The following is a 14,506-nucleotide window of genomic DNA, read 5'->3' as shown; positions in this document are numbered from 1 at the left end:
CCTGATGCCACAATGGGCTATTACAATGAGTGTGCATGAAAGAGAAATAGGAGAAACTTTCTGTGGGATGACCTAGAAAACCTCTTCACAAATTATTACTGCAGCAGGAGCCCCAGTATAAAAGATGTATCAACTGTTCTGATTTTCAAAGGACATTTTGCTCTGAAGTAAATTCCACAGCTGGTTGAATGTTCACGTCCTTGGGATGTTTGGAAAACTAATGGCTGAAAAATCAAGTATGCACTTGCTGTACATAAAGGCAAGATCAAAGCCATGTGAAAACATGCATATATTTTTTTTAACATAGACCAGAAAGCACCAGGCTGACCTTGCTGAACCTGGAGATTAGCCCCACAGCACTTCAGGCATGGAATGGGAATGTGCAATGCAAGTCATGCTGCTTTCCGCTCTGCGGGTTTGTTTGTGGCACAGATACAGTGATGCTAGCTGCCCCTTTCTGAAGGAGAGAAGATAAAGATTCTTTGTATACATGCTGGGGATCCGCATCTCAGTTAGATGCTGAAAGATTCAGCTTTCCTCCATCAGCAAAACCCTTGGTGAAATTTCACTTGGAAAGGATGTGGGGAAATGTTAGGCAGGATGAACAGACGTGATCAGAAAAAGTGTTGCAGCAAAGACAAACTTTTGGAAAGCAGGATAGCGAACTGGGTAGTCATGCTTCATGAGCCTTTGCCAGAGAAAAAGACAAAAACACACTCTTTCTCTTGGACTGATGATGAGAGACAGTTTCAAAGCCACAGTCCAATTGACTTGAAAATTGCATGAGAAAGCAGTACAGAAAGGACTGTTCGCTTACTGAGAGGGTTCTCCCCCTTCACCTGCTTAAATTAAATACAAAAGTTTCTATCATCTCATTCACTCTAGGGCAGCATGTAAGATCATAGAAATACTTCTTTTAGCCCCAAGGGCTCAGGAAACTTTTTCAAATAAAAAATTTTTGCCTGGAGAGTTGCACTGGAGAGTGTGCAAGCAAGCCACATTCCAACTTTTCTCCATCTAGTCTTGCTAATCTATATGGGAAGGAAAAATTCCTAGCTCACAACTTCAGACCACTTTCAGGGTGAATGTTATGAGGAGGAAGTTGCCAATTGAAATAGCTCGTTGCCCCATTGATCAGAAACTGTGGAGCCGAAGCAGACCCCAGATATGTGGTCACTAGTTTCTTTCAGAATTCACTATGCAAATTCAGAGACTTAAAGTTTAATCTTGCCATCTTATTAAAGAAAAATTTTTGAAGTTTCAAATACATCTTTTTTCCATAGTTCCCATCCACTCTAATCCTCAAAAAGAGTTGTTTGCTTTGGGTGGTTTGTTTGTTTGTTTGTTTGTTTGTTTGTTTTTTATGTGGGGAGCAGAAGATCAGCTGTAGCCTAAGGCTCTGTCACTTTCTTGATTATATTTTGGAAGAGAATTGAAAATCACTGCTGGATATATTTGTGTGTGTCACAAATGTTGATGGAAAAGTAAATGATGGCCAGGACAAGCTCTCTACACAAGTCATGTGGATCCTTTGATAAGCAGGATGTATCCATGTTTTAATATAATTTAGTATCAGATTATGTTCCTAACAAGAATCACCAAATATATTTCAAAGGAAAGTGGTAGACTCTGCACCTCTTTGATGTCTGTCATTCAGGTATGAATCCATTCTTGGAAGAAAAGCTTTAGCTGCGCACTAGGTTGTTTAATAACCTCTGATAGTCATTGGGCTTTAGATAGTGCAAATTTACATTTCTAGTCTTGCATTGTAAAGCTCAGGCAAAGATTACCATTCTGATGGATGTGTGCTCATCTGTAAACATGAACCATACAAAATGTGAGTCAGTTGCTGTTCAGATCCCTTTTTTGTGTCAACTGTGCAGGCTCTGGACATGCTTACTTTTGATCTTAAATGGTGGAGCTCTGTCAAGCCTAATTCCCTTTTATGGTCAATCTTTACATGATTCACTCTGTATTATTATTATGAACACTTGGTCACAAAGGAAGCAAGGGAATTAAATACATTTAGTACTCTTTTTGATAGTAGATGCTGTGAACAACTAGGGATTTGCAGCAGTAAATGTTAATATCACTGCCTACATCAAAATGTGTTTAAATATTTCTTATGTTGTTACATCATTTTTTTTTTATAAATAATGCATATAGTTTGTATACATGGTGCAAAGACTTCCACATCCATTTCTTAGGATAAGAATAATTTGCTGATTGAACAGGGATTTTACAATATAAAGGCTTGAGTTCTTGACACATTGTCTTCAATTACATGAAATTTGAGGGAGACACAAAAGAAAGGTGAAGAAACATCCTGTTGCTTTATCAAGAAGCATTTGCATAGACAGTTTCTGAATGAATATTCTGCTTTTATTTCCTCAGTGATTTCCTGGAAAATCCAAAGGTTTTTTTGGCATGCCCAATCTAAGGTTCTTCCTGAACAGGAACACATGGTTTTTTTGGTCATTCTCCAAGGCCTTGACAGTACTGGGAAAAAAAATTAAATCAAAAAGTGTTGAAAATCCTGACAAGATTTTGGAGAGTGATTTCAAGTGTTAATCAGTCTGTCTGAACTTACACAGGATCAGATGTCATTCAGGTCAGCAGGCAGGTGATAGTAGCTGTTTTTTCAGTGCCTAGGAGTTAAGTCCCCTTAGGAAACCTTTGAAATATTATTAAACGGTTTTCCGTAAGACAGTGCTAAATTTCAGTTTTGCCTTAGATTGATAAAATTGCTTGTATGAACGTAGAGTGAATGGAAACATGTTGTCCGTTCTGAATACAGTGAATGAGCATTTGCTGTAATTCCTAACTACAAAGTGACTAGTATCTTGTTAGCAGTATAATAACATATATCTGCAGTTTATTTTCGGATGAAAAATGAATGTGTTACGATTTTAGCACTAAAGCTTGTGGAAGGCATTTGCAAGTGTTTGAAGACAATACTTCTTTTTCTCTGAAAAAGGACTTTGAGGTTAATTTCTTTAAAATTCTGAAAAATTTCTTTTTATTTTTCATTCCCTTTAGCTCTGCAAAATGTATGGTAAAAGCAGCTTCCTAAGTGGAAAATTATTGGGAAACCATTCCAATAATTTTAACAGCTTTGAGTCCAGGGCACTTTACACATATTCTGTGTGTGTCTGGTTTGATGTGCATTGCACCTGCCCTAAGATAAGTGATTTTGCTTCTTTTTAGAGCTGAAACATGAGATCTATGTTTGGCGACTGACTGCACAGCGCATTAACCCAGCCAGCAGAGAGGAGACTGCAGTGAAATGCCTCTTGATGCAGAAGGTGCTGACTCTGGAGATGCTCCTGAGGAAGAAGCTGAGCACGTTCCACAGGTGAGCGGGGACCAGCCTGTCCCACCTCCCCTGCTCTGACCTTGGTGGGGACAAGCTCTTTGTTGGACTGGCAGGGAGCTCCTGCTCATCTCAGTCTACAGCCAGGAATGGTAGCGTGACTTTGCTAACATCAGTAGCAATAGTTGTGTTTGCTTCAACCAGCCAAGGGCTCGTATCTAGTAATTTTAGGCAGAGCTGAGAGTGAAGGCTTTCAGGAATCTTCACTGGGATGAGACCTATATTCTTAGTCATCACTTGATCAGATGAGCATATATGAAGAGCCACCCTTGGCCTCAGTAAAACACAAAGTATTTCAGAGTAAAACCTATGTGTAAGTCCTGGAAAATATATATCAATATGACCCAAATTTAAAGACCTAGAAATTTCAGGTATTTTTTGGTTGAAAAAGCTCACAAATATGTCATTAGATTTTTCCTTGCAATAGTGGCTTCAGCGTAATAAAATGCTATCATTTCTTTTTTTACTGAAAAATTCAAGTGTTCTTCAGCAAACTGTTGAGTTTGACAAATGTCACCAGTGAATTGTTGTGTTTTAAAATTATTTCCTAATCAAACCTTCAGTGTGAACCTGAGTGCAGACATAATTAACTGTTTATGTTTAGAAAAGAAGTTTACATAAACAAGGACTAAGAAAAACGTTAACCTTGTTTTGTTTACGCTCTGGCAAAAGCAATTGTTACCCTATGGAACTTGATGACTGAGAATAGCAGTGCTAAATACTCTGAAAGTGAATTGACTAAAATGAAACTGAAATAATTAATTTTCATTAATAAACAGTATGAGCAAGGACATATAAATATGATTTCTTAAACCACCTATTCCAGTAATAAGATGACTCTTGTTTACACAGTTTTTTGCTGGTACTGTGTGCTTTGAATGGAGTGACAGCATTAATACTTAAAGACAAAAAAGGCTGTTAAAATAGCCTCCTTTCAAAAATATTATAACAAATTATTAGACCTTATGACACTCTAAAGAAGATGTTTCTGAAATATAAATAAAATTTGTATATTTAATCTTGAAAAATCAGGATTCCTCCAGCACAGTACATTTACAGCAGTGTAAAAAATTCATTAACATTAACAACGGCGCTTCTGAACTGCAAACCCCAAGGCTTTTTTGCTGGAGGGCTGACTATGCTGATAACACGGTGAAGTTATTCAGATCTTAAAAACTTCATTATAAAATGCAAATGTAAAATATATGTGTTCTAAGTTGTTGGTGTTAGCACTCGACCCTTGTTTTATCGCAGCAGGGCACACATCAACTCCTGAAACTATTAAGGGAACAACATATTGCATATAGCCAGATCCTATACCGAGGTCCATACTCTGGAGGCTAGCTCCTTCCAGGCCTGTGGGACCCTTCATGAAAAAAGTGTTTGGGTATGTTTGGAGCATGTTACAAAACTGGAGTCTTCAGTGAACCCTCATGGGAATTTTGCTGCTGGCTGTAAGAAGGCCACGACTCCTTTGTGGTATGAGTTACTCCATATGGGGGAAAGTGTGATCTATTTGTGATGGGAGGGATTTATTCTAACACCCTTGGCAGAGCTCTAATTTCAGTCTGGAAAAAAGCAGGTGTCATTTTCTTTCAGGCAAATTTCACAGGAAGATAAAAACTGGGAAACAAATATTCAGGAACTCCAGAAAAAAGTAAGTAGATGGCAGTTTTTCTCAGTATCCATGTAAGCAGACCTATGCCTTTATACAGAGAGAGTGCTTTGAATCTAACGCAAATTTAATAACTCTAATGATAGCAAAAAATCTGGCAGGCAGGCTGGCTGGCTTCTCAGTGGGACAGGGTTACTGAACCATATTGTGAGGTTTTGTTAGGTTTTATACTTTTGTTCCTTAGAAAATATCATTTAAAGAATCAATAAATGATTCAGCAGTGTTTCCTTAATTTTTTAATCCTTGGCCAGAAAGACTCAGGACGTGTCAATAGGTCGTTTATAACCATGATGCATGACAATAGAGTACATTCCTGCTGATGTACCAAATATCAGCTCTAATTTACTACACTGCCTGTGACATGCCTGCTTTATTGTTCAAGTAGGGGTAAACCACTTGGATAAATCCTGTTCTCTTTGCTGTGCTCACATTAAGACTCCCTAAGTCTTTCTGCTGAGGCTGAGTCTGATGAGATGTATACTCTGTAGTGGGATTAGTTTAACCTAAATTTGTCTAAATGTCACATCCCCTCTACCTCGCTAGCATCACTAATGAATCCAGGCCTGTGTTTGGGAGCGCAAGTCCTTGACTGGGACATCACTGTCCTATGTGTCACACCAAAACAGAACAAAACCAACAGGACTTCTTACTAGGTTTTACACCTTTTTCAAGGCATTGCATAAAAGACAAACTTTTTAAAGAACAGAGACTTATTTGTACTTTAGTAGAGCTTTAAACTATGTGAAACAACAGAGGGACTCCGGCTGGGAGAAGGTGATTCCCTGCGTTGGTGGCTAAGGTGAGATGAGAGCAGAGAAGCAGAATGATGATGGAAAGCGCGGGGTCTGAGGGTGAGAACATGAGGAGACTGGCACAGGGATGCAGGAGCTGGGCATGGGGGTGTAGAAGCTGCATAGAGATGATGGGCTTGGTATGTCTATGAGAGGCATGAAAGATCTGACCTCTAGGCCAGTTTATAGGTTTTCAAAGCATATGTGCAGAAAAGGGTGATTTTGTCCAGGGTCATGAAACCAGAGAGTGCCCGGAGTGCCCTCTGTAGTAGGAATTGCATTTCAACTTCTACTGAAATGAAGTTGTGATGGGGGTAGCTGAACACAGCTGAGTGTATGCAGCAGGTGCTAACTACTCATGTCTCTTAGATCCCACTAGGCCACGTATTCATGTTTTTTATAGGTATGCATGAATGCTTCAATTTAAATATTTCTGTCTTTTATGCTGAAGAGGTAATATACAATACAGGAACAGAAGTCTGTGCTTCACACGTGCTTTTGTGAACTCTGTGCATAATAGATAGCTCCTTCTTTAATAGTTACTATTTTTTTTTCTCCTTGTCCCTACAGCACAGAATAACAGACAAAATTCTTCTCATCAAATGCCTGACTGTGCTGGGATGTGTTATTCTTATGTTTTTTCTCAACTCGTTTGTTCCAGGCATCTACCTAGATCTTGGTAAGTTTCATAGTTTTGTTCTATCTAAGTAAAACAGACCACCTCCCTGAAAAAAAACCAGTACTACTTTTCTGAGTCTGAATCTTTTCAGAAAGCCCTTTTCTGCGTGTCTCTGGCCTCATGATTACACCAGGTTAATCAGAACAGCAGTTTCTCAGAACAGGTTTTCAAAAATGCAGTCATGTCTCAGTCATCCCTGGAGGAATAACAGAGAGTGCTCATGACTTCATTTTTCTGACTTCCCAATACAAACAAGCTGGCCAAACATTACAGAATGAGCAAATTTGACCTTGGCATCATTGCAGTGTAGGTTTGAGTGAATGACCAAGATGCATTATAGAGATCAGAAAATAATCACTCCATGGAAGAACAAAAAAATAGTCTGGCATTATTTCTTAAGTATAGATAACTCTTTGTATGACTTCCAGTCTCTGTTACTTTATCACCAGAACAAATCATTTCCCAAAATAAAATCAGGAAGACACTGTAGATGTGTGAAATGAAAATAACTGTATGCATACTTTCCATATATAGACCCATATGTGCAGGTTTTTATACAGCTAGTTGTATACCTGTATGAAGACGGGGTCTGCATGTCCTGAAAACAGAACCAAATTAAAGCTCACATTTAACCGAAGGACAATAATAAAACCTACCTGTGCATTGCCCTGTGAAAAGTTAAAAATATTTTATTAGCTGCTGAGAACTTGAAAGTTATGGAATTTCTGATTTATGTTTTTTCATGCAATCTGAATTCCCCCACTGTGTACATCCATCCCAGTGGCTGAAAGATGCAACAGTCTTGAAGAGGAATAACATATAATCAATAAATCATTGATTGAATCATCATATACACAGATACTACACTGAAATCCATTTCTGTTATGCACAATATAGAGCTAGTTATAGCTGTACAATGGTGATCAAGTGGTAAACAAGACCTCCCATATGTGCTGCTCACACTTCTGGTGTATTGATTGGCTTATAAAGGTACCAGTTGCAGAATGCTGTTCTCTCTGCTGGGACCTAGGGAAATACCAGTGTTGTGTATTGCCAGCACCAGTGGGAGGATATAGGCTACTGTGTCCGGAGCAATGTGTTTTAATAGGTATAGCTTTGCTGCTAAAAGCATTTGTTCCAGGGGACGATCCCCAGCTCTCAGGCCTTATTAGTGCAGGATGGCTTGTGTCCACACTGCTCAGACCTTGCCCCTTCAGAGAAGACTGGCTGTATCTCCACAGCACAGCCATTGGCCCTGAGTTTCTTCTTGACTTTGTATGTATGGGTTAGTTAATTTTCAGGTTCACAGTGAGGGCAGTTTTGTAGCCTAACAGAGCTGTGGTTTAAGACTGTGAGGCTGAGGGCCTATGTTGCATTATCTGGTACATGTGATGGAGTTTTAGTGCCTGAAGCCACCAGGGATAATGTTGGAGTAACTGTACAGAGCAGAGAGACCCAGACCTGATCCAGACTCACCCATGCTGCTGTTTGGGTGTGATCCCTGAAATGAATTGTTGCCAGGGTGCACCTGGGTTTATTCTTCTCTTAGATGAAACAAGCTGGGTCACTGCAAAAGAGTCTGGGAGCAAAGCAACACTTACACAAGGGGAACTCTGGGGGACCAGTACCTTGCTGTGGACTTGGCCTAAGCAGTTATCTAACAGCGTTGATACACCCAGAAAGACCTTATGGGCATGCAGTGGAAGTCCCGGTGCCCTGAAGCAGTATGAGGTTAGGAAAGGGGCCGTGTCAGCCAGGCTTTCTTCCCCATTTCAGCCAGTGCCACAGCTGCTGTGGCAGCTTCCCTGTTCCAGCGTATTTGCCACGGAAATGGGCGATTTCAGCCCATAAAGATTATTAGCTGTTAAGAAGTTGAAAGGTATACTGACTATTATAACAGCAAAAGTGTGATATTACTAAGGTGTAGGAAGATGCAGAAATTGAAATTGAAGACTTCTGAAGGTATTTAAAGTTACGGTGGCTAAGAACATAAGGCAGGCATTCACATCAGCAATTTAAGAAATCCATTTTCACCCTTACTTTTCTGTCTCAGAAAAGTAGGCACTGAACCACGTAGAATTTCTTGAATTCATCCCAAAGCCTATAAGTGTTTTTGAAAAGCCACAGACAGTAAAGACCACATAGTGCTGGTTGCATATGCTCCTGCTAAGATATTCTTTCAAAACTGCAAAGCAGTTGGAGTCAATACTAGAAGAAACTTAATAACTGATGATTGTTTTTTGTCCTAATTTGTCAGTAAAAGAAATGAAAACAAACGGTATGGTTGGCAGTGCAGGTTTCTATTATTCACTAGCTGATCGTCAACTGCAGCCTTGAAAGTAAATAGGGGCTGTATACATTCTGTATAATTTCTCCCTGTTCTGTATTCATGGCAAACCTGTCAGATTAATGAATAAATGTTATTAAAACATACACGTAATATCTATTAACAATTAATGGAACCTGCAAACTTCTACTGAGATCTCATTGGTGGTTCCTGAATTTCACTATCTTGATGATAGCTGTCACTTATTTATCATTACTGAAGTAGTGCCGCTGTGAGTCTCTATGGATTTTAGTCCTCCAGTGCATGGAAATGAATTTCCTAAAATACAGCATATCTTGTACTCTGGTGGTTTGGGTAAATTTGTTCAATATGTTTTTCTCATAAAAATGAAAGTAGATTGTAGTTCAGTGTTTAATTTTCTACCAGAATAATGTTTTATATAGAGGCTGAAGTGTTAGAAATCTAATAACTTTTAATTGCATTTGGTGGAGTGAATTAGAAAGATTATAGAATTCTTTATCAGTCCCCAGCCTTGATACAATTTTTCCATTATGAACTTGGAATCATTAATATAATTTGAAGGAACTGACATTTTAATTTAAATAATAAAATTTGCATACTTAGCTGCCTTTTAAAATGCAGAACACTTTCCTATTCACTTTTTTTGTACCTGCTCATCAATTTATTTAGTGTAATTCTATGAAATATCTATGTTAATGAAAGATTAGTACTGAGAATTTAAATAAACAGATATGGTAAACTTTAAGACTTCTATAGTGCTTTCATTCGGTCCCATGGGATTTTACATTATTGATAAAGTATTGATAATGCATCTGAGAAAAGATGAAAAAAGATGAAAGTAAAGCCCCTTTGAGGATTGTACCTGGCTCCTTTAACTTTTAGGCAGGCATGTCTAGAGCTTTGAACTATAGTGAGACCCCCCCCAAAAGAGACAAAAGACTTTAAAAGTAAAACAAAGCAAGAGTTTGTTTAAATTTAAACTAATTTTTTTTTTTTTTAATAGAGGATGATCAAAGGGACTACAGCAGAAAGAATACACAAAATTAATTTATAACCTACTTTTTGTTTCTGTGGGGCAGGTCCTTCCTCTTTGGTTTGGTTTCAGTCAGTTAAATGAGTTGCTGAGCTGCTGTGAAGCTCTCTCTAATATCCATGAAGAGGGACCCATCACCTCTGTGGCCCTGCTTTTGTCTGCCCCTCTCAGTGGTCTCTGCATGCAATGCAGGCACCCCCACTCCTTGCAGACCCTCTAGCTCTTGCTCTCTTCTACCCTCCAGACACTTCTTTTCCAAGGGCCAGGCTGAGTAGTTAATGAGGCACAGGAAGGTCCTCTCCTCTTTTCAGAGGGTTTCAACAGACTCTGCTGCTCTCTTCTTCAAGAAACAAGATGCAAACCCAAGAGCAAACAAAAGAGGTACTACCTGTTTCAGAGAAAAGATACTGTCTCTATTTTGGCTGTAGACTGCTGGAAGCTGGGAAGGTATGCCAGGAGAAATGCACGTTGTTGCCACTATTTTCCCTGTTGGAGACATGACTCCTGCGTAGGTGGACCTTTGGTATTACCGTCTATGGCTGTTCTCATATTCCTTTAATTAATTAATTATTTATGCAAGGGGACAGGGAGATTTTTGGACTCACTGAATTGTTCCATAATTTAGGACTGCTCTTTGCTCCAGTCTCAGCAGAAGACAGAGTTTCAAATCATAAACCTTGAGGGAGCTATCTTGGCTTTTTTTGCTTCTGCAGAGGGGTTATGTCTTCACACTATTGCCTGAGCCCATTCCAGTATTTTCGGTGCCATGGATATCCGTGATCCTTCAGACATCAATGTTTAAGCTAATTACCTTCAGCTGTTCTTAAAATAATCTCTGGAGGAGGTCAATAATCAGTGGAGGTGATCAACAGCTGTGATTCATCTGACCTACTTTAAAGGTCTGATTCATGAAATGATTCACCTTATCCTATGTCACTTCACTTTTTATATGCTAGAAGGCATCTTCTTAAGCTATACCAAGTTTTAGTCACAGATACTTAAAAACAAAACCCAGAACAGCTAGATGGACATTTGGCTTGATAATTGATTATTTGGGGGTTTCACTTCTAACTAAAATCAGCTTTGGTATTATTAACCAAAGAAGGGTTAACAAAAAACCCCCAGACTTAGGAACCTTAAAAAAATTTATGGTTTTACTCTATTAACTAATTAAAGTGATCACTATGACCTTTTTGGGTAGTAGGACAAGTTCTATAAATCAGCACTCCATGTCACTTCTGTCAAGCAATCATCCTAGGTCTAAATTTTCCCCAACATCCTTTCTTTAAAGCTAAAATCCCTCAATATTTACAGACCACGTTTATCTTGTTTGATGAGACTTCATTCATGTAGTTAAATCTAGTTGCTCTTGGAAAACTCTCTCTTGCCTTCTATATTCACTTCGGTTTAACTTCTGACTGTGGGCTTGGTCTGCAAATTCTGCTGCAGATACTTTTGAGGATCTGAAACTCTTTTTGTGATTTATTTTAACTGGTTGTCCTTGCATCATTGAAACATTTTAAAACTGTGACTGCAATAGTGGAAAAGTAGGGGAATAATTGTTTTCATTGAATTTAAATGAAGTTCTGTTTGTTTGGTAGGCCATGTTATGAAAAGCTCCTTTTTATTTTATTGCCAGAACATTAAAGAAGAAATGTGTTCAGTTGCTGTAGATACAAAAGACTCCTGTTGTATTGTCACTCCTTTGGATACCAGTTGTCATATTTTCTGACTCATTTCCATAATTTACAGAAAAATTGTTGAAATTCACATGAGAAATTAAATGCCTTAATTGGAAAGGGCTTCAGCAGAACGCCCCCCCCCCCCCCCCCCCCCGAGAATGTTATGCAAATTATAGCAAACATTTTGTCTTAACAAAAGAGAGGAATGACACCTCAAATATAGGGAAGTGGACTGAAGCTGAAGTTTCTCCCATATAATTTTTCTTGATTTTCATCCTGCTTTTGTTTAAGTGGACATGCATAATTTTCAGCTTACACTGTAATTTACATAGGTGAAGCAATAATTATAATAGAGTTGGAACTGAGTGGCACTTGTCTGGTAGCTTGCTTAGTGATGAAGAAAGGGCTGCACTGCCTTAGAGAGCTTCACAAACTTGCTTAAATTTGCTATTGAATCACAGATTGTTGGAAGTCTCCTATCAATATTTACTTGGCTTAGAAACACTGAAGCTAGTTCTCATTACTGCAGCCTACTAACAACGAACTTCATCCATTATTTTCTCTGCAACATTTTCAGTAAGGAACTCACTGCAGCAGTGATTCTTCCCTAACAACTTTGAGACAGATCGGCAGGGTCAGTACGTGTAAGAGCTTGCGTGAGAGTTAGCAGTGCTGTTACAAACAACAGAAACCTTAAAGATCTTAAAAATCTTAGAGATCTTTGACTAAATTATTTAATGCTGTAAGCTAAAAAAGAACTAATATTGCACAAGTGAAATAAATGTAGTCTGTGTGGTTTTGTTCTGAATATGCAGCCTAGGAAGCTGCCTAAGAACTCTAATAAGCTTTTTCCCCCATTTTTTATCTGGGCCCTGGGACAGATGTACATGCATTTGAACTTGTGCTAAGAGGTTTCTTTAGAATGGTGAAAACGTTTTTAAACTTGAACCACTCCCCCAGAGCTCTGTGACAAAGGTCCTGCCTCACAGTGTGCAGCAGAACTTTGCAGGTCCAAAAGGCTTATGCATTATGGGGAAGAAGCACAGGGCTGAGACAAGTGTGGACAGATCCCATTAGTCTGAAAGGCGTGTTAATGTTGAAGCATCCATAGGGCTCTTATTTTTACACTTTAAAATGTTATTCTGGAACTTTTTTCTCATCTGCTATCAGTGATAAACAGATTAAAGCATGTTATGCTACTATTCTGTATGATGGTGAAGTCGTATAAATATGACACTGTTTACAAACAATAAAATTATATATGCAGAAACCAACAAACTTGACTCTAAAAATTTAAATGTTTGTACCCATAGTGAGGGAGAAAAAGAGAATGTGTTCATATTTTGGAAATGTTTGGTTTCAGGTTAATTTGTGTAATAGCTAAAATGAAAGCTTCTTTATAGAGCTACTCAGTGGTACTGAGGAGTTATTTTATAAAATGTTTGAAAAACCAGATCAATTTAATAAGCTGGTGTCTAGTTGTTTAGTGCTTAAGAAAACAGAAAATGCTAGTGAGATAGACAGCTATTAAGCCATAAAAACTGGTGAATGACGTAGATTTAAGAAAGCATAGGCTTAATGTCAAAAGCCGCACTGTTAAGTTTAGCACATTTTATATTTCACATCTTATATCACTATATCCTGGTTGCAAAAAGTGCACATTTGCTCTTTAATTTGTCACTGACTCTAACATTTAACTCCAGATTATCTAGAGTCTGTGACATTAATCAGTTTTAGCTGAGGACATCTTGTAGGTATTGACCACTAAGTAACAGCTCAAATGATACTGAATTATCAACTGTATTTAAAGGTGTCACAACCAATATTTTTCTTTCCCTTGTCTTTTTTTTTCTCCTTGTATTTTTTTTTATTTTATTTTGTCACATTGTAAAGCTTTCCAACACGGCTTGATAAATTAAGGAACCAGATGTAAAGCCCGGGAAGCAGAATTTATGGACCTTTTCTATACAGCTAAAAATATCAGCTTGAATAATCTGTGGTTGCCTGGAAACTCCTCGAAACATTTCAGTAAACTAGATGGTTTTGGTCCCCAAAACATTTGGTTTAGGGGTGCCTTCTCTGTGTACGGTAGTAGGCTCCCACTTTCAAAGTATCAGTGGCGATATGCTTGTGATAATGTGGGCAAAAAGGGGGACATTCCTTATACCTAGAGCTAAGATTTATTGTTGGTTTAATTAAAAGTTGTATCAGCATAAGAAAAACACAACAAACAGTTATTTTTAGTCCTCTTACGATAATATTAACACAGTCCAAATTATCTAATTAATACAAAGCAAAACTCAGTAATAATTTACGGTTAAAACTGTTGCAAAAAAAGCCCCAACAAAACCCAACAAACCCAAAATACTCCCAGTATCACCCCCTTATATTCTGATGTTAGGGTCACCCTTTGATGCTCTGCAGGGTGCTAAGGTTCACAGGTTTAGGGTGGGAGGAGTCACAACAAAGTGTTGATATCTTCAGGTCTTTGCTGGCATGAGCGTGATAGGGGTGCCTTCCTCCTCTTTTACCAGGAGGTGAATAGTGTTGATGGTTTCTTCCTCCCTGTGCTTGAGTCCACTTGAACCCATTTTTTTACATTTTCTAAAGCTTTACACTTTGCTTTTTCAAATTTGGTCTTCAGACCTACATTATATCTGATTTTCTCATACATGGTGTGTGGTATGTGTGTTACATATTTGTTTCTTTTGCTTTTTGCTACACCTAAAATGGGTTTTGACCATCTCCTAATTTTGCTCTATCATCTACAACTAATAACTGTTGAGTTACTGATAAACCTGGGGCCTTTAGTATCATCCTATGCATCCCTTTTAAGCTGCAATTACTCATCCTGTGTACTCTTGTCTGTGGCAAATTCTTCTCTTACTGTTTTCCATTAACGCTCCACCTACCTGAAGCTGTGACACTGCTTTCCATGACCAAAGTGGTTTCTTTGGTTCCTGAC

The 14,506-nt window shown here is 38.4% G+C and overlaps 1 protein-coding gene across 2 annotated transcripts in view; it reads left to right on the top strand.

The window, feature by feature from the left end:
* The window catches only part of OCA2 (OCA2 melanosomal transmembrane protein), a 209,917-nt gene that overhangs the window by 110,993 nt on the left and 84,418 nt on the right, over positions 1-14,506 (top strand). For both annotated transcript variants that reach the window (XM_049834044.1, XM_049834045.1), the window contains 3 exons: positions 3,208-3,355; positions 4,973-5,030; positions 6,410-6,518. In XM_049834044.1, the coding sequence (XP_049690001.1) occupies positions 3,208-3,355; positions 4,973-5,030; positions 6,410-6,518 (315 nt within the window). The remainder of the gene's footprint in view (positions 1-3,207; positions 3,356-4,972; positions 5,031-6,409; positions 6,519-14,506) is intronic.

The sequence above is a fragment of the Accipiter gentilis genome, chromosome 31, assembly GCF_929443795.1.
Source record: "Accipiter gentilis chromosome 31, bAccGen1.1, whole genome shotgun sequence".
Classification (NCBI taxonomy): Eukaryota; Metazoa; Chordata; class Aves; order Accipitriformes; family Accipitridae; genus Astur; species Astur gentilis.
This window is presented reverse-complemented; position numbering and strand designations above follow the sequence as displayed.